Here is a 21,564-nt window from a genome sequence, read left to right on the forward strand (position 1 = left end):
TATGGTGTGTTACATTCATACGAGCAGACAGAGAAGTAAGATTGAAGTAAATTTGTAAAAGTGTAAATTGTTAACTTTACGCTCAGCTAAAATGCTAATTCTGGCCATTTTATATGCACATGTTATCAGGCACAATCATATTTTTAATCAAGAAACTTCACATTGGATCATAATTTATTTTTTCTATATAAGAAATATTCTTGATAATCATTTTTTTATTGTTTTCCAGTAAAAATATATACAAATTCTTAAAACAAGATCAATTTGTTTTATGTTATTTTAGAAACAACAATGCTTAAGATATTTAGGTTTTTCAGAGAAATGTAGACTTTGTCAGTTCGAACCAGTCTGGCCATTGTCTCTTGACCTCTCTCATCAACAAGACATTTAAATCCTCAGAACTGCTGCTGCTCACTGGATGTTTTTTGTTTTTGGCACCATTCGGAGTAAATTTTAGAGACTGTTGAGTGTGAAAATCCCAGGAGATCAACAGTTACAGAAAGACTCAAACCAGCCCGTCTGGCACCAACAAACATCCGTGCGATTATCTAATCAACCAATTGTGTGGCAGCAGTGCAGTGCATAAAATCATTCAGATACAGGCCAGGAACTTCAGTTAATGTTCACATCAACCATCAGAATGGGGGAAAATGTAATCTCAGTGATTTGGAGCATGGCATGATTGTTGGTGCCAGATGGTTCGAGTATTTCTGTAACTGCTGATCTCCTGGGATTTTCACACACAACAGTCTCCATGCTATTCAGAGATGTTGCAGCCGTTTTGGTGGCACGAGGGGGGCCTATACAATATTAGACAGGTGGTTTTAAATGTAAATATAAACATACGACAGCCAAAAGTTTGGAATAATGCACACATTTTGCTCTTATGGAAAGAAATTGGTACTTTTATTCAGCAAAGTGGCATTCAACTGATCACAATTATATTTATATAATTGGACATTTATAACATGAAAAATTATTTTTACAATTTGAACTCTCCGTTAGAAGTAGTACAAACCTTAATTTAAGCCTACTTTATTTGTTGCTTCAAGTCTGTCAGACTTTAAAACAATCCAATAACTGTAAATGTCTCCTTTATGGTGCCCTCTTCAGTTTTATTGTTCACAATTCCAAGAATTAATTTTATAAGTTCTAATAGAGACACAATGTGGAAAGAAAAACAAAACATAATAAATGTATTATATTACAAAATCATTAAAATAATTACTACAAATTATATTGATTTCAGGTCAACAGCACAAACACTTTTCCTTGTTTAAATTATGCAGGATTCATATTATTTACTGGCTTTCACAATTACGTTCCAGATTTATGAAAAGCCGGTCTAATCCATTTTATAACATTTGCAGATAAAACTATTCCATTTAGTTTTTAAAAGGTTTTAAAAAAAAAGTTGATAATACGAAAAAGTATTTGGAATCTTGACCAACAAAGCTCAACCATGTTTGTAAGGCCTTTAGTTACTGTTCTCATGACTAAGAAATAAGGATTCAGTAAATTTACATACAAAATTAAATGCATCAGTCATTTGAATGCATTCTATTAATACTTACATTCTATTACAAATGTATTACATAAAAAGTAATGCTTATTGTCCAGCTTCATTCACTATAAATACCAAAAGTGATTAGTAGCAACATGTCCAAAGTGCTCATAAACACCATCAATATTAATATTAAAATGATGCATTTTAAAGACATTTGTAATCAAGCTGAACTCGTGACAATTGTGATGGCACAACTAGAGTTTGGCCTTTACAGCAGAGTTTGAACTGAAATAGAGGTGTTTCTGTAGAAATGATAAAATCTTCTCCCATGCGTCCTCTTGTGCGTATGCATGCGGTTTGGTCTGTCCACCCCACAGCATGACAACTGAAACAACAACAACACAATGTTCAAATGTGTCCTCGCACAGATACATGCACACAATCACACAGATACAGTAAAAATGAATCAATATAAACATTGGAAGAGAACACATCCACTGTGGAAAAAGGACTTTAATTTAAGCATGCATACTTTTTTCTTTCATTTCTTGCAAGATGAAGTTAGTGGAACGGAAGTGAGGTGTGTAAGGAGGTTCGATTAGATGACCTGCATCAGGATATGTCAGGACTTCCAACAAGTGCCGATTTCCTGCCATCTCCATCATCATCTCCATCTGGGTGTAAAAGGTCAACATCAAGAATCCAGTTCATGTCAGATCTTTGAATTATGGGTGAGAATAGAACACTGAACTTCCTAATTTACTGCTCCAACAATTGATCATAGCTGTAAACAATTTCATTTTGTGTTGCATGTTATCTCAGCTTTTTTTTTTTAAAGGGGTACTTCACTCAAAAATAAATTCTCTCATCATTTACTCACCCTCATGTCATTCCAGATGTGTATGACTTTCTTTATTCTGCAGAATATGATTTAATACATGTCTTCTGAAGTGATCTAATCAGTTTTGAGTGAGAAAGGACCAAAATGGAACTCTTTTTTCAGTTTATATCTTGTCATTCCAATCACAATCATGATTTTAAGCTTGATTATATTTCCCAGCACTTGACGCTAGGGGTTGCACAACTACTGATTTCTGCTATTCGGTTACTTGTGGTTTATGTTACGGTTAAAAAAAAAAAAAAAACGTTCGTTTATTGATATCCTAATGTCTTCAACAATTACGGCTCATACATGTGTTGTAAAAACATTAACATAAGTTATATCACTTTTTTAATCAATTTCATTTTGTTTTTAACAAAGTAACACATTATATATAGATTGCCACGTGTCTTTCACGTCTAACAATTTGTTCTTGTATTAAAGGTGCACTCAGTAATTTTTTCCTCATTCAAAAAGTTGAACTCCTAAAGACATGAATTGTCATGAGCACACACATTAAAACGAAGACTCCAGTCATATGTTACCTAATAAAAGCTGTTTTATTCTACATGGAGAGGTTCTGCACAAGGGGGCTGCCATGTTAGAATCACATGACCAGCCGAATACTACTTGCTTAATCTCAGTAACCATCCTGTTATTTGACACTTTCACTCATTGATTCAAATAATCATGACTGACTGTGAATACTACATATCTAATATGGCATCTGAAACTGAAAACTATTGATTTTAAATGATGCTGCATCCAAGCCGCTATGTGTCAGTGTAAGTCCAAGATGACACAAAGACAAAAGTTACTGAGTGCACCTTTAATAAAATAACTTCATTTAAAACAGTTAATGTATTATGACATTAGGCTACTCATATTACATTTCACAGATCATCAAGTGCAATAACAATAAATAATCTGTTACCTCACGTCACTTAGATCCTCACTCAACCGGTTTGAAATAGTTGAAAGTACATGTAGGGCTAGGGCTGGGCGATATGGCAAAAAATATTATCACGATATTCTTTTTCATATCATTCGATATTTATCACGATATTCAATCACATTTGCAAATTTTTTTGAATTTCCAAAAAAGGAAAACAAAATACTAAACTGTCTAAATAGTCTTAACAAAACTGCGTTGGGGGCCCAGACACAGCCAATGCAGTGGTGTCTGAGGGATCTTCTATGAAAATATTACAATGTTTATATAATTTTCATATTTCTTTACATACAGATATCCAAGTATGGGGGCATAGAAGCCCTTGCGACTGAGGAATGATACTGTATGGGGGGTTTTGAAAATGTAAAATTCTGAATTAACCATTTTTCTATTTTCATTAAAGTGAGAAAGACTAGGCTACAAACTAGTAATTGCTTTGTCTTTCATCCTTGTCAGAGATGATGAAATCTGAATAATTTCACAAAATTAGAACAGAAATCTATTTGTTTATTATTAAAGACTTGGAACATTCTGATTAATAAAAACTTAATTTAGAAAGAAAAAACTCCGGTAACACGCACCTCAAGTTTACTCACATGTGGGGAAAAGAGGAAGCGAGTGCAGACAGGGTATCAGTGAAGCATGTTTCAGTGCTAGAGAAAATTTAGAGAATATTCAAGAATACAGCGCAGAAAGTTCAAATATGATGTTACCGGCACTGATGTTTTGTCGCGCTGCTCACTAGAGAAGATGAGAGGGCGTAACCATCATCATGATGTCTTGCAATCAAGATGGAATCGAGATGGAATCAATCTGGGGTCCGGATCTGGAACGCGGTGACCTGTGTAGCGGGTGCAATAGCAACTTCATACAGTCTGAGGCTGCGTTTTCACTGACATGGAAATCCGCACAAAGCCACTCCCAGCGCTAGGGAACCGCTTGCCTCGTGTTGCTGTCAGTTTTACAATCCACCTCCCAAGCTTGACGCTCGGCTTCCATAGGAAGGAATTGAAAATGCTTGCTCACATTCACGCCAGTGGAAACATACGATAAAACAAACTACTAGCGTTTTTAGCAACATCCATGTCTAGATGTAGAACACAGGCTAAATATCGAAAATTACTATCGTTGATGTCATGGAGTTTTTTTAACGCGATAAATATTGATATCGTTTTATCTCGGTTTTTAGCAAACTTACAGATAATTTATGATTACATTTTTTTAGGGCTGTCGATTTAATACAGTGCGATTAATTTTATAAAAAATTTAATCACAATGCTCCCGGACCGTAATAAGGAAGATTCCTGAGAAATGCAAGCTTGTATTACCACCTGTTTACTCCTGAGGGCAGTAAGTGAAACTTCAGCTGTATGCAATGCACAGTTTATACAGTGAAGAAAACACTTCAGCAGCAGCACAACACAAACATACATTACGTTCTTGCATTCAAAACACTTGGAGTGCAAATCCGAATTAAGATATCTTAAGATGTGTTCTACGTATTAAAATATATTTAACTTGACACAGTGACCTAAAAATATTATGTTTATGATGCAACGCACCAGAGACTCTACACAAGCATGTCTGACGCAAGTGCACATTGATGTGTCATAATAAATCTTGAACTGATTGACAAATTCACTTGTGAAATGGATTGCTGTGAAATGTATGCCAATGATTGACTTATGTTCAATAATATGGTAGTAAACAATACATTGTGTTCTAAAGCCGCTTTCTGTATTGTATTACCAATGATTAACTCTTCTGCTACGGAATGTAATGCATATATATATATATATATATATATATATATATATATATATATATATATATATATATATAAAATTTTAAATATTTAAAGATAACTACGTATAATTATTTCATCATTATATACTGAATTATTGTTATATGAGGGGCTTTCTCAGCATATATTTGTATTAGGGTTGTCAATCGATTAAAAGTTTTAATCTAATTAATTACATGGTGTCCCGATTATTTAATCACGATTAATCGCATATACAAATATTTGCTGAGAAAGCCCCACAAATAACAATAATTCAATATATAATGATGAAATAATTATACATAGTTATCTTGAAATATTTAAAAACATGTACATATTTTACAAGTGGGACTGTTTCCAGACTTGCCAGCCAGGATTCAGAGTATTGAAATATGTCCTAATAGGCAAGTTTTAGTTACATTTAAATGCTGTTTCTGCTAAAGCAGATATTTCAATTGTATGCTGTTCGATATAAATATGTTATGAATGTTTAGGTTATATTTTAACTAGTGCCTCATTATCATCAACAAAGCTTGAGCTTGCAAATATGTGTTCAGGTTAAATGTGTAAAATGCACAACAATATGCCCATATTAGAAAATCAGCATATTATGATGATTTCTGGAGGATCATGTGACACTGAAGACTACAGTAATGATGCTGAAAATTCAGCTTTGATCATAAACAGCATTTTACAATATATTCAAATAGAAAACTGTTCTTTTAAATTGTAAAAATAGCTCACAATATCAATGTTTTTACTGTATTTTGGATCAAATAAATGCAGCCTTGGTGAGCAGAAGAGACTTCTTATAAATGTAGTGTAGGTCTAAAACTAAGTAAACTTTATGTAAAGAAAATGTATAGTCAGATTACTTTTAACTTGATTTTGATCATTAAGTCTCCTCACATTCATTCTCTTTCTGTCACATTCATCAGTGATAGGCCCAGGGGAGGGGTCTTTTGTCTCAAGTGTGAATTACAATCAATATTCATGTAGTTCACGACTCCTCGCATATGACCTTTCTAACACTAAAAGTGTCTTACAAAAGTTAAATTAGTATATTGTTTTGTATGAATGAGTGATCAGGATGGTTCTAGCAAATACTCTAGGCTACAAGATCCAGTTCTCAAAAGCCTTGTGGACAAATGTTTAGTATGTGTTATATGGCCTTATTTCAATGACTTAAAAACTTTAGTTTTTTAAAAACCATGCATAAACGTTATTTTTTCATAAATACAAACATGTACATACATGTTGCTCACATATTATTGAAGCCCAGTTTGTGCTGAATACAGTGTTGTCAGACTTTAGCCATTAATGTGTTTTTAAGCAACTGAAAAAAAAAAAAGCACAAAATGTCAAGGCATGTCAAAACTTCTCCAGGGCCCAAAACACCCTCAGACCCTAGAGGGTTAAAGCCCAGTTGCAAATGGGTCTTCCAAATGAACAATGACCACAAGCGTACCTCCAAATTGGTGGCAAAATAGCTTAAAGACAAAGTCAAGATTTGGAGAGACCATCACTAAGCCCTGACCTCAATCCGATAGAGAATTTGCGGGCAGAACAGAAAAAGTTATTGTGAGAAGCTTGTGGAAGGCTACCCAAAACATTTGACCTAAGTTAAACAATTAAAAGGCAATGCTACCAATTACTAACAAAGTGTATGTAAACTTCTGAGCCACTGGGAATGAGATGAAAGAAATAAAAGCTGAAATAAATCTTTCTGTCTACTATTATTCTGACATTTCACATTCTTAAAACAGTGATCCTAACGGACCTAAGACAGGGAATATTTTCTATGATTAAATGCCCGGAATTGTGAAAAACTGAGTTAAAATGTATTTGGCTAAGGTGTATGTAAACTTCTGACATCAACTGTATGTTCATAAACCCCTGCAGATCGAGACGTGCCCTCTAGTGGTTCAAGCTGAGCAGAGCATTATGAAATAATTTATCATTACAATTCAGCTAGCAAAGTTTGTTAAAATGATCACTTGCCAAATGTTGACTACAGATGCAGTACACTTGAAACACGTCACAGAACAAAGCAATAATTGCTGATCTATCTGAATAAATCATTGTAGATGTAAAGTGGCAGATGTTTGATTTCTCCCATATATCCTCTCAATGATTTGGAATGAAGCTCCATGATGGAGGAAGTGGAGCTAAAAATCACACTGTGCACAAGCATACTGGTAATAATACTGTTGACTTTTATATCAGTCTCCGTGTCACGTTCATTTGGAACACGCCACACATGTGCAGCTAATCAGATTAGGAGCGGCATTAAGACAAGTGCTACGAATTATTTTTCTCCTCATTCAGCCTTTGGTGGATTTACAAATGAACTACAGCGTTTGCAATATTTCTAGCAAAATCTTGATTTAAATAGAGTAATCGATGGCTTCCGATATCGCAGACAATGGTTGAAGTAGTCGACTACCTGACTAGTCTATGCAAGCCCTATTTGATGCATGCGCAGAGCAATGGACTGCACTAGGAAACGTAATCAAGCTTGAAATCATGATCGCCAAGGAGACTGCAGATGTAAAGATGTGCAGTGAAAAAGGAGATACGTTTTGGTCTGTTCTCGCCCAAAGCTGATTAGATCAATTAGACATGGATTCACACTGGAGTCACATGGATTACTTTTATGTTGCCGCTATGTGCTTTTTGGAGCTTCAGAGTTTTGGACCCTGTTGATTTGCATTATATGGAAATGCAGAGCCGAGGTATTCTTCTAAAAATATTTGTTTGTGTTTTGCAGACGAAAGAAACACATCTGAGGGTGAGTACGTGATGAGAATTTTCTTTTTTTTTGAATAAACTATTCCTTTAAATCTTCACCATACTAGTCAATGTTTAGTTTAAGAGTTCAGTGTAAGTGTCTGATAACCAATATTTAAATGGTTGTTTTAATTTATTTTTGTTATATTGTCTAATTGTTTTTTCTTATTACATTTAGATAATAATAACTACATCATTCATCACTAACATGCTATACGAGACTATTATTGCAAATAGTGAACAGAAAATTATAACATATACACTAGTCCAAGGCTCTTTACTTAATGTAATGTAAATATTTCTCACAAATATTGCTTATGTCTATTACATATATGTCTAGTTCTAATAACTAGTAATATGTTCAATGTAAAAACATAGAATGATATATGACTCACATCTTCAGCAGATTCCACTGTAGGCCAGTTTTGATCATCACCAGCGTTCACCAACAAAACTGGACACTTTATTCTCCCAACCTGTGTGTATTTGAACAAGCAAATTCCAAACAAATTCTATAGGACTATATCAAGGAATCCATGTCGATGTTTTACTCACGTCGATTTTGAGTGTCGGGTCTGAGGGAATGGGCAAGATTAGGTCTCTCTGGATGACATGGTTGTCCTTATTCACCCGTATCTTACTCATATTCCTGCAATACACCCAATAGTTAAAATAATTTGTAGCCACCTTGGCATGCAAATTTATTTTAGAAAGGAAAAGCCTGGCTAATGTCAGCAAACAAATTTGTTGTTGACAGACCTGAAATTAAAATCCAGGTTAAGATTTGGGGGGCATTGTTGGAATGTGAACATGTGTCAAACTGTCGATTTGCACTGACTGTAATCAGCAAAACATTTTAGATCAAGAACAAATGTGCAAATAATTTAAAGTTGCTTTGAATCAAGATGTATATTAATAATGACGTTTTGAGGTCTACTCACTTTTTTATCTCCTCAAAGACTTTAAAGATAGATTTATCAACAGGAACCACGTGACTTCCACTAATGCACACACAGCACTGTGGCTACAAGAAAATTAAAAGAGAGATCCAATCAAATATATATATATATATATTATACATACATATACACACACATGGTTTGTACAGATGCTTCAAAAGTTAACTTCAAGGACCTCTCAAGCAGATTTTTTGGTTTTCAAGGACTATGCTCGAGATGTCATTAAGACAAATTCTTTATTTGTTAATTTTAAATAAAAATATTTTAAAAAGTACATTTGTTTTTTTCCAACTTTTGTTTTTATTTGCATTTCTTAAATTTCACAATGAAAAAAAAAAAAAAACAACAAAAGTAGTAGGGTACTACAAATACAGGTCTTCCATTTGTTTCATACATTTGAGTGAGTTACATAACAAGTCCATTTCCACCATCGTATTTTACATTTATGTGCATCCAGTCTCAGGTCATGGGTCATTTTTTCCATTGCACATATTTCCTCCATGATATTCCTCCATTGGTCCAGACTCAAAGGTTCACTTTTCAACCAATTCCTAGTTATAACTTTCTTACTTGATATCAGCATCACTTTGATTAGATAAATGTCTTCCCCTTTAACAACATCTTTAGTTAACAGGCCTAAATACAGAGACTGTGGGTCATTCGGTATTTTGTAACCCAAAATTTTTTCCATTTCTGTTACAATAGAATCCCAGTAGGGGCGAATTTTTATACATGACCAAAATACATGAGAGTGATTGACATTGACATCCCCGCAAAGTCTCCAACATTGTTGTTTTTTTTTAAACTGTTTGCTTTTGATGAGGGAAGTTCTTCCAGCCAAATTCTCCCCATTGTCTAGAGCTAGTAGAAGTTTGTTGTAAAAGACAGATCGAATGCCAATCATCCTCTGACAATTCGAGCTGCAGTTCTACTTCCCATTTCTGTTTTATGTATAGTGAGTCAAACCTATTGCAATTTTGTAAACATTTGTACACCCTAGATACAGTTTTCGAGGGTAAATGTTTGTATGCCCCTACGATCATATCTATTAAATCACTGCCCTCTTGTGAGAGGTGATTTTCAATGTCTGTATTATAAAAATGTCTTAATTGGAAATACCTAAATAAATCAAAGTTTTCCAGATCAAATTCCCTCTTCAAGTTTTCAAAAGATTTAAACTTTTTACCCTCTGTTAATGTACACATTGCGGTGATTCCCTTGTCTCTCCATCTTGTAAATGTGCTATCCATCTGACCACTTCTGAATTTTGTAGAGTACAATGGCCAGATCAACAATTTACAATCCCCCTCCAATTTGTATTTATTCATTATATCCCACCAGATCTTAATTGTTGTGTCTACTATAGGATTTGGTTCTATAGGTTGGTTAAATGTTTTCTCACCCAACCTCGTTTGTGGTTGGCATGTTCCGTGGTTGGCATGTTCCGTGGTTAAGCTCAATGTGTTTCCATTTGGAGTAATATTCTGACGAGCACCAATAGATTATATATCTCAACTGGGCCGCTAGGAAATATTCTTTAAAATTAGGAAGAGCAAGTCCTCCTCTTTTTTTCTCTAGTTGTAGAGTTTTGAGCTTAACCCTTGGTCTTTCCCCCTTCCAAATAAATCTAGTCACTTGTTTATCCCAATTATCAAATTGAGTTTTTGGTATACAAATTGGCAGTGAAATGAATAAGTACAGCAATCTAGGCAACACATTCATTTTTATCACCTCTATCCTTGAGCTTAAATCCATTACTAGTGTTGCCCATTTTGTCAGATCTTTTCGTATAACTTCATTAATCTTATTATAATTAGCCTCATATAATGTATTTAGTTCTCTAGTCAGATAAACACCTAAATATTTAATTTTTCCTGAATCCCATTTTAATTTGTAAGCACGTCTGATTGAGTCAGCTGGTCTGTATTTTATACAGAGAACTTGGGTTTTTGAAATGTTTAACCTATACCCAGATTTCCCTCCAAAATCTTTTAGTAACGTAAAAAGTTTAGGAATCGTATAATCCGGATTGCTGAGGTATATGGATAATATCATCTGCAAAAAGACCTAACTTATGTTCATCCTTAGCGACTGTGATTCCTTTAAGTTCTTTACTTTGTCTTATATACTGAGCCAAAGGCTCTATAAACAGGGCAAACAGGGAGGGGCTCAGACAGCATCCCTGCCTTGTCCCTCTGAAGAGTCTGTTAAGTCGCCATTTATTTAATTCTAGCCACTGGTTTATCGTATAGGGCCTGTATACATTTAATTATAGTTTTATCAAAACCCATTCTTTTCAAAACCACAAAAAGGAAATTCCAGCTGACTCTATCAAAAGCCTTTTCCGCGTCAAGACTTACTAAGGCTGTAGGAGTGCTCTGTTTATTGACTTCATTAATTATATGTAATGTGCGCCGAATGTTATCTTGTGTTTGGCGACCTTTTATAAAACCTGTCTGGTCCTCATCTATCAGGTCTGGGATGAAGGTTTCTAATCTTCTAGCGATTATAGACGTGAATAATTTATAATCAACATTCAAAATGTAAATTGGATGGTAGGATTCACATAACTCTTTATTTTTCCCTTCCTTTGGTATGACTGTTATCATGGCCTCTTTCCACGAGGGAGGGCATTTTGCATGTTTGAGTGTCCAATTGAAAGATTCCAACAATACAGGGCCAAGGTCTTCTTTATAAACTTTGTACCATTCATTAGGATATCCGTCTGTACCTGGACTTTTTTTGCATTTCAATCTACTGATGGTATTATCAAGCTCTTTTTTAGTAATGGGTGAATTTAATAACCCATTTTGAGTAGTTCCTATGGAGGGGAGATCTAATTCAGCTAAATAATCTTCAAATTCTTTTTTATCTACTTGTTCTGAATGATTATACAGAGCCTTACAATATTTATGAAAAATATTTTTGATTTCCTCAGGTTCATATTTTATGACCTTACTTTCTGGATCTCTGATTTTGTTAATTGAGTTCCTTATTTGCTGTGATCTTAATCTTTTTGCTAGTATTTTGGTTGCTTTGGGACCTGATTCATAAAATATTTGTTTTGTGAATCTCAGTTTCTTTTCTATCTCCTCGTTTGCCATGTCTGATAGTTGTTTTCTAATTCCTTTTATCATACCAGCCAATTTATCACTCTTATCTGTATGCTGTTGTTTTTCTAGTTTTCTCATATGTTGTTCTAATTCCGCTTGTAATAGCTTTTTCTTTTTTTTAATGTGAGCTAGCCTTGATATCAGATTTCCTCTCATCACTGCTTTTATAGTGTCCCATAAAATTGTTGGCTCTATTTGTTCATCCTTATTATTGGCTATACAGTCTTGAATCTCTTTTTTGATTTCTTGCACCGCAATTTCATTATTAAGAATATTAACATTCATTTTCCATAATGTTGTTTTGTTTGGACTATCAAGATGTATAGTCAAGTATATAGCATTGTGATCTGACACATCTGCTATTCCGATTTCACAGTCTATTACCCGATGTCTATCTATTGTATTCATCAGAAAGTAGTCAATCCTAGAAATGTACCTTATGAGCAGCAGAATAATGCGTATAGTCTCTCTCTAATGGATGCAGAACTCTCCAAACATCACACAGACCTGCATCTTTTATTAGAATTTTATGATTCTTGGATTTGATGTTTTTATATCTTTTAGTACTTGTAGTGTCTTTAGTGTGATTCAAAATTGTATTCCAATCGCCTCCACATATCAAAATCCCCTCACTCATTACTGTTATTTTGTCATACAATAAGTTGAAGAATGTTTTGTCTTCCTCCGGGGGAGCGTACACATTGACTAATGTGACTACAGTATTATCAATCCTCCCTTTAACAATCACATATCTGCCATATTTATCGGAACATTCCTCAGTCAATTCAAAATTAACAGTATTTGAAATTAGGGTAATAACTCCTCTCCTTCTGCTATTCTTGTGCGAACTATAAAATGAATTTATGTAACCAAGCTTTTTAAATTTCTCATGTTCTTCATTTGACATATGAGTTTCTTGTATGACTATCACTTTCAAATTATCCCTTTTCAATTGCCCTATGTAAGGTTTGGAAACTACTTCCATCCTAAGTGTCCAACGTCCTAACTCCTTCTCTGGTGCCTCTCCATCAGTCCTGTGAATTACGGAGGCCTTCCTGTGTCAGTAATGCGAAAGCTCCTCATCCTTCATTTTTTCCCGCTTCTCTGAAATTCCATCAGTTTCTCTTTTGCCCTCTGCGCCGTAGGGACTCTGTGCTCTCGCCGGGGACGCGCCTCCCGCTGCCATCCCAAGGACTTCTGTAGTCGAGTCTCCATAGCGACTTCTTCCGTAACCGCTGTCGGCACCTCCACTTCCAAGCCCCGCTTCCGCAACTCCATCCCAGCTTCGTGTGCGCTGCTGTATGTTCCAACGCCACTCTCCCAATGGATTCGTATGCTCGTGTAGGGTGTTTGGAAACGAACACCTTTTTCCTTCAGCACTTTCTTAATCTCTTGATATGCCATGCGTTTTTGGACGATCTCTGTTGCATAGTCGTGGTCAAAATAAATGTTTCTCCCATTTGACTGAATGCGTCCTTTTTTCCACGCTTCCTTGAGGATTAGCTCTTTAGTAGTATATTCTTGAAAATTTACTATAATTTGTCTCGGGTTTTTATTGGGTCGGGGCTTAACTGCGAAGACTCTGTGGGCTCGCTGAATTTTAAGATCCAAGTCCGCTGGCAAAGGCAACTCACACTTGAGGAAATCTGCCACGAATTGCGTCACCGACTTCCCTTCCTCTTCTACCCCGAAAAGGCGAATGTTGTTCCTTCGCGATCTGGATTCGAGATCGGTCAGTTTGTTTTGAATACTCCTCTGTCGCTTAATGCTTTCAGTCAGCGCTTCAGTCAGATCCAGTATCATGTCCTCAACACGTCCCACGCGACTCTCCGCTTCTTCCATTCTTTCAGTCAGGGCTCTCACTTCCTCCGTCAGATTGTCAAGTTTGTTACCCACCTCCTGGCGCAGGGCATTGATGTCCTTCCTTAATTTGTCATTGTCCTCCTTCATTTCGGATTTAAGCGTTTCTATTGCTTCCAATATAGCGCTCGAGGTTTTGTTAGTTCCGCCCGGGCTCGTGCTTGCTTGCTCGGTTGCATTGCTAGCTTTTGTCGCGGTTATTGATTTATCTCCTTTAGGCATTTTGCGTCTTTTTGGCCTTTAATGTTTTGAACCCCACTCAAATGCTTAACTTACTCTATTAATGGATAATATATCGTCGAGTTTTTGTGGGTATTTTCCATCAATCTCGGAGAGCGGTCACCAAACACGTCTATCTCGTTACACCATCACCGGAAGTCCCCCAAAAAGTAAATTTTTATAAAACACCACGAATTACAAGTACAACATATCTCAATGAGAATCTTTAACTACACATTCTCACAGTAACAATTCTTGGTTCATTCATGATGAAATTGATCTGCAATTGTAGTGTGCTCCCTTTTCCATCAAAAGTGAATTACTGGGTACGTAAACAGTATATGACTAATGTGCAGTGTTTCATGTTTTCTGAAGTCAAACAACAGATTTATGTGAGGAACTGACTCAAATTGCAAATGGGTCTCAAAACATTTGGACTTTCCACCTAACAAAATACTGAAATTTTCCATTCAGTTTTTATTCATAAAGAACAACTTGGCTGTTGTTCTTTTTTTTACTATTTAATTTTGTTTCACAAACAAAGTTAGTTAACACTAACGAGGGTTAAATGGGCTACAACACCACATTTTGAAGGTTCAATGGGGTACAACACCATTAGTTAAAATGTGAATTAATAACTTTTTATCATGCTGGGGAAAATAACTATGTATATTTAAGCAGCTTCTGAACTTTGACCTTAATTTATTTTCTACTACTTTTGTATTTAAATTTTTTCTTTAAACTAAAACTAAAAAAGGGTTTAACATTGATAATACCAATGCAATGAAATCAAGGGACAAACATTCTTTTTAAATTATTTAAATTATTAATAATAATTTTGTTTTGCTTTTTACACACTTGTATGTGTTTTAATAAAAATAAGTACAAAATAAATACACAAATAACTTTACATGTCATATAAGTGGTGTACTACTTATGGTAGGGAACAAGGGAACACAAATTTCTTTTCAGAAAATGTACTATTTCAAATATATTTTCTAAATAATTAGCAAAACATTCAATCCATTTCATATCACTAAAAGTTATAGAATTATACCATTTTTGTTTTTCGCTATTTGAAAGCTTATTTTATGACTAAAAAAAGTCAAGAGATGTTTGTCAACATATATTGATATTGACCCAAATGTTGTCAGAAAAAAAACAATTTTGTGAGACACAAACTTTCTTTGCACAAAGGGGCGCTAGAGGGCTCATAAAACTGAATCCTCCATTGATCTGCATTAAAATCTCAGATCATTTTACATCTCATAATTTTTTCACTCTAGACAGTAAATTGTAATTAAAACGGATAGTTGTAAGAATTCATACTTGTTAAATCCGCCACAGCAGTATCTACAAAATATTAATTTTTAAATCGTCCAGTAACAATTGATTGTGATTGGCCCATTCTGAACAGTGCTGCCAAAAGTAACAGGTGCCACGTGACTGCCGTCTATGTGCTGCCTGCTACAGCAAGTGCTCTGTCATTGTGCTTTTTCAAAAATAAATAAATACATTTAATTTATTAAACGATTTAAGCAAAGTATTTTAAGATTTCAAGAATACAAGAACTTTTTAAGCACCTCTTGGTAAAAATTGCTATTTTCAAGGGTTTTTTAGGACTTAAATGTGAAAAAGACAAATTCAAGTACTTAAATTACCTTGTAAGAACCTTGTATATACCAAAAGATTCAAACTGAGATTCAAAATGTAGATAAATGTGTGTAGGTCAAACAAACCTTGATGACTTTAGAGTAAGCCACCATAGTGAGTGTGATTGCACTTCCAAATGACAACCCAAGCATGGCCATACGATTCCTCTGTACCTTTGGATTATTCTGCAGGATCTGATATGCTTCCTACAGGAGACGTGTATAAACACACACACACACACAACACATAATATCAATAAGATAGTAAGGAGAGTTTTAAATAGAGTTCCTCTGGAAACACACATAGCACACAGGTAACAAATGAAACAACAAAGGTGGCTCATAGCTATGCTAGATTATCAATGAAGATCCGTCAAAGCTGATTCACATTTGGGAGACTGAATTACCTCGAAGTAAGAGGAGTCAACATCCGTCGTTTTCAGCTCATCTGGAGTGAGATACTCTAGTGCAAGTGATGCAAAGCCATGAGATGCAAGCAGTGCAGAACGATACTCGACCAAACCTCCACCTCCTCCCCACAGGTCCAGAACTCCAGGGTACGGTCCTGGGCCTACAACATACAAAACATACATTCAAACATTTACAAGACTTCTTTGACATTTTTATCATCTGATAAAAATCGGCCCCCAAGGATAATTATCCTTATTATGGAATGAACCAGTCAAATTTAACCTGCACTGTTCTGAGTGATGAAATCTTAATTATGTCAGCTGTACGAAACCATCACACTTTTATTCTACAACCTTGGTTTAGTGCTTTTTAAAAATCCCTAAACCATGACCAAAATGTCTAACATTTACTCCTACTACAGCTTTCAAGTTACATCCAGCAAAACTGGCACAGTCCTTTAATTTTGACTGTTCTGTAATAGTGTGCCATGTCTTTTCCAACTGATCTGACTAACAGTCTTCGGACAGCCCAATCAAAAATAAAAATAAATCCCATAGACTGACATTGATGGAATGTTCAAACAGACCAATGGAATGCTTGTTATTTCAAACTCCAACTGTCAAAAAATTCAAATGTAAACAAACTCACAAAAGTTTTTGATCTGCTTTAAGTAGCACTCTCTGGCTATGTCCACATTAACCCGAATACACTTGAAAATGGCGATTTCATTTTCGAAAGGCTCCCAAGTCCACGCTGGCATTTTCCAAAAGAGTACTTAAATGTATGAAAACTCTTAAATCCCCTTACTGCACATGCTAAAAATTGCCGTTCCATGTACGATCAAATGCAATCCTCCTCGTGTTCTGTTGCTGGACACGTCCAGTCACCTTTGAAGGAATGTAATTAAAGGTTGTACAAAGTAACATTTATCTTTAATATCGCAATCAAAGTGAATATCATGAACAACAACTCCACTACAACATGGGCCGCCATTTTGACTGTTTTGGGTTGAATAGATCACATGACAACATAGTTTTAGCTCATAGTTTTGCCTGCCCACACACCAATGCGAAGATGACGTTTTCAATGCATCCAATTGGGAGAGGATTTTTGAAAAGCTCAGTTTTCCGCTGGTGTCTCAGTGTGGAACGAAGGCCAAAACTTAAAAAGATGCATTTTCAAATGAAAAAGTATTAAGTGTGGATGTCGCCTTTCTCTCTGATCGTTTACTTCACTATCTACCTGCCCTTCTATCTAGCTAGTAGCTTATTTTAATGAAATGTCTGTATAACCATCAATCTTAAAACTTTGAAAACTAGTTTAAATGTTCAGAGTGTCAAGACAACAACCCAGTTTGTTGAAAAACGTTACCTGTCTAGTTTAACGTATGTACCTGGAGGCAGGAATAATGTTCCTCGAACTCCTTTCTCCCTAATGTCCACCCTCTGCACACCTGGTGCCATGTACCAGCGCTCTGTGACACTGGTTGCCAGGGCTGTTTTCTGGTTGAAACCTTGATTTAGGTGCCCATCATATACTGAAATGTGAACTACCATCGGTGTGAGGATGTCCCTCTTCCGCAACCTGGAACAAAGATGGTGGAGTGGAAGAGGAAGTTATATCGTAATAGCTAATTTGCAAATCCCTTTGAAAAACCCAATTATCAAGTCTTACATTAAAGCTGAAGAATGTAATTTCTGCACCACCATATGGAATTGCAAAAATAAACAGAATACGCCCCACATCTGCCGTTGATCAAACAAAGAGACAGTCCCGCTCCAAACTCACACCATTGTCTAAGCAAGTCGCTCAAAACAAACATAGGAATTCTCATATCACCACAGACACACAGTATTTATGGTTTTCATGAAAATTAACCCATGAATGGCTTACTTTAGTTGTCTCTGCATTTTAAACTGGTAGATAGATAAAAGTATTTTAACACTGAATGTTACAAACCTCAGCTTTAAAGATTGATTTTTGTTAGATAGAAACATATGCATTAATTGTGGTGGGGATGGATAGAACATGTCCCCACCACTTTTTGTAATAGTCAATTTTGTATATTTGTCATTCATTTTCTGCAAATGCAAAGAGTGCGGGGAACAGTTTGGGATTAAGAAATGGGTTCTTGGGTCAGAAAACCCTGGCCTAATATACCGGAGTCCACTTCGACTTCCTGGCACAGGTCTCATGCTCCACAGCAACCCCATTGGCTCCGTTCCTTCATAAGTGCCTCCTAAACTTTCATCTTTGGCAACTAAATTTCAAACAACAGGATATACATCATATCATCCCAACAAACTAACAATGTTTGATTTTATGTTTTTGGAACATTGTTCACTCTGCTGTAAAGAGATGTTTGTGAATTCAGCGATTGAGGTGGCCTACTGGATAAACCCAGCCAAAACTTTCAAATCAACAAATAACACCTGTCACTGTTCCATGTTCATCACTCTTATAGTGTCCAAACGCCTCCCAGACATCCTTGTCTTCTGATTGATGTATAGAATGAAGCGTCACCTCTTGATTTGGCAACAAACTCATTACGACAATCTGAAACTTCTCATCTACCAGTCCTCGAGTGGGCTGCACAGACAGAATTGGACATGTCCCCATCTCAATGCTCAGTGTCCTAGAGAAAGTTTATATAGAGATTGAAAAATGAATGAAAAATTATGAAGCCATACAAGCAGACAGGGTTATCAGATGTTGAGAATCATCTAAAAATTGTCAAATATCGGCCGATTACTAATCCTGGCAGATATATTAGTCTTTCAGTTTACATATATTATCAACTCCTTAAAAAGATACCATGGGAACCATAGTTTGACAAAATACCATATGCTACAGTTATTGGTCCTGCAATAAAATAGTAACTGGTATCTGAAGAAATAAGTTGTACCTCACAGGAGCCAACATGATAGTCCGTGAAGATGTTTCTCCTGTTATAAATGTCATATATCAGACTCTGACCCTAACTGCCTGACAGAAACAAACAAAACAGATGTTCAGTGGTAGTGATGGTCTTAAGCTCCCGAAAACATGTCACCACAGTAGAAAAAAACACATGAAAACTGTAAAGAACAGCATCAAACGTGTTAAAAGTAATGACCGGTGTCAAGCCCAACGAAAGGAAGATGTTCAGAACAGCGTATTATCCTTAAATTCAACAGATTTCAAGCTCACCTTCAGGTTGTCAGTAAGGTTAGCAATTAGGTGTCAAATAATTTGTTATGACAAATCCTGATCAGCAATGCTGCGCTGCACTGCACATGTATAATGCTGATGACGAAATGTTACCTTTGACATGTTTCTGAGTGCACTGCAGTAAAGGTCGTTTACACCTCTAACACAAATTGTCTCCCATGTCTTTATATTAATGGGCCAATTACACGACAACGTTTTCAACTAAAAACGGAAAACTTTTTATGCGTTTTGGCGGTTGGTTTACACGACAACGGCGTTGTGGGGCCTGCAAACGGGTTTCAAAGTGCAAGTTTTTGAAAACGATGCCATTATCGTCTCAGTATAACCATACAAAAACGCGAATTTGTGAATACGATGACGTCACGCGCATGCGTATTACGTGTTCAGTCTTGCGCGCGCAAGACATTCAAAACGACAATGGCGGACTACAGGAATGTTTTTTTATTATTATTATTGATGCTCAAAACAGTACACAAGTAATAACAGTCAACAAAAAAATACATAAAGAGAGACAAAAACAAAACTAAAAGCTGGGGGTGGGACATAATATAACTTGAACATATTGACAAATTATGAGAAATACTTGACACTGAAAAAATAAATAATTGCACAGATAATGTTTTCAAGGCTTTTTTTTTTTGTTCCCAGACAATTTTATTGAAATTAGAATATTTCTTTCATTAAAAAAAAGAGAGGTTAAGCATTTAGATATATGAATGTGGACCTTGGTGAGTAACAAGATCAGATTAATTACATAAAATTGACCTTTTTTATATTGATCATAATCAACAAAGCGTAGTACCACATCTTTCCAATACAACACACATTCATTATACATTTCATTCCTAATAAACCCTCAAATATCTTGCTAGAACATTTTAGTAAAGGGACAAAACAAAAAAAAGGAGTTGACACACAAAGAGCAACTGGAGGAAAGATCTTTTTTTTTTACTTTTTTTTTGTTTGTTTGTTTGTTTTGCAGGGTAGCACTTATGAATTATTTAAAAAGAAATCTGTTATACTTTAATGGTTTAAAAATGTGGAAGCATCCACACTTTTCCCCAACAGATATTACCTACTGCATTATTCCAGTAAGCAGTCACAGGTTGTCAAGTAATGTCCTGCGTCAATAATGAACAGACTTATCTATTATTATTTTTGTTGGGTGAAGCAAAACACAATTTACCAACAGGAGTATTGACCAACCTCAAAGAGACTGGAATTAGAGATTGAGCATCTCTCAATAAAACAACATCTGATGGGGTTGAACACATAACTATTGAAAATTATTTGGGAGAAACAGGAAACTGAAAATTATCTAGAAATTCCTTATACGTAAACAACAACCCTTGATAATTGATTAATTGACCGACTAACAAAATATTTTTATCAAACCAATTCTGAAAAAAATAGAGATTTATTCTTCTATAAAATATTGCAGTTATTCCAAATAAAATATTTATGGGGTGAAAAATTGTGCTTGAATATCAAAGACCAAGTCAACAGAGCCGGTTTATGAAAAACAGATAATGCTGATGGTAATTTTTAGTTTTTGTAGTTACATAATAAAAGAAAATCAATGCCACCAAACTGAGAAAAAATATAATTGGGAATAAAGTGCAATAAAGACCCCAGGACTGTGTTTGTGCTGCTCACGATTTAGAGGTTATTGACGCTTCTCCAGCAAAGTAGTTTTAGTAATAAAGCAACCTCATCGTCCGTCCAGACAAAACTGCTCGATGCTTTCGTCATCTTCATTGTTTGTATTCACCGCTCTGTGGAAGAATGCTTGTGTGCGCAGGCGTGTAGTGTTTCTTTACAAAGTGACATCGCAAGCTACTGGCCTGGCCTGCATAATACAGCGTTTTAGTCATTTTCGCTAATCCGTGTGAACGGGGATCGTTTTGACAACGTTGTGGTCTGTACGCGAAACTTTTCAAAAACGCTAAGGAAAAACGTTTCCGTTTTTAGTACATCGTTGTCGTGTAAACGTACCCTAGATGCATAGTTTAAAAGTAATACTGTGTTTTGAAGGGGAGACTGAGGTTACATGTTTAGCAATAATTACTCAACTTGTATTACCACCACGTTGTGCAATAGTAATTATTCTTAAAGAAAACGTGCACAAATAATTTGTAATAATCCGCAATGTTAGCTACTATACATAAATGAAATCACGAGCAGCACTTTTCATACCGCATCAAAAGTCCAGCCCAGTTCTACGGAAA

At 35.5% G+C, this 21,564-nt stretch overlaps 1 protein-coding gene across 6 annotated transcripts; it reads right to left on the reverse strand.

Annotated features, from left to right (window-relative positions):
- Nucleotides 1-886: 886 nt before the first annotated feature.
- Nucleotides 887-21,564, reverse strand: LOC127637226 (peroxisomal succinyl-coenzyme A thioesterase-like). 6 transcript variants are annotated; one of them, XM_052118181.1, is made up of 12 exons: nt 21,533-21,564; nt 19,032-19,107; nt 18,559-18,761; nt 18,287-18,386; nt 17,520-17,710; nt 16,123-16,286; nt 15,803-15,922; nt 8,854-8,936; nt 8,468-8,561; nt 8,308-8,388; nt 2,040-2,181; nt 887-1,892 (listed from the first exon to the last, which is right to left on the reverse strand). In XM_052118181.1, exons 2-12 carry the CDS (start codon nt 19,085-19,087, stop codon nt 1,762-1,764), a joined length of 1,365 nt encoding a protein of 454 aa, XP_051974141.1. In that variant the 5' UTR covers nt 19,088-19,107; nt 21,533-21,564; the 3' UTR covers nt 887-1,761. The 6 variants fall into 6 exon arrangements, with proteins under 6 accessions (XP_051974141.1, XP_051974142.1, XP_051974140.1 ...); XM_052118182.1 differs by lacking the exon at nt 21,533-21,564 and adding an exon at nt 21,410-21,480; XM_052118180.1 differs by lacking the exon at nt 21,533-21,564 and adding an exon at nt 19,430-19,832 and having other exon boundaries at nt 19,032-19,111.

This window comes from Xyrauchen texanus, chromosome 45 (genome assembly GCF_025860055.1).
Source record: "Xyrauchen texanus isolate HMW12.3.18 chromosome 45, RBS_HiC_50CHRs, whole genome shotgun sequence".
NCBI lineage: Eukaryota > Metazoa > Chordata > Actinopteri > Cypriniformes > Catostomidae > Xyrauchen > Xyrauchen texanus.

What these genes read in the sequence shown, in the direction of transcription:
- LOC127637226 (XM_052118181.1), bottom strand. Translation starts at nt 19,087, where the DNA reads ATGACATTTATAACAGGAGAAACATCTTCACGGACTATCATGTTGGCT. An exon ending in AACATTATTCCTGCCTCCAG is followed by an intron (nt 16,287 to 17,519) that starts GTACATACGTTA and finishes TGTATGTTGTAG; the next exon opens with GCCCAGGACCGTACCCTGGA. An exon ending in CTTACTCTAAAGTCATCAAG is followed by an intron (nt 8,937 to 15,802) that starts GTTTGTTTGACC and finishes ATTTTCTTGTAG; the next exon opens with CCACAGTGCTGTGTGTGCAT.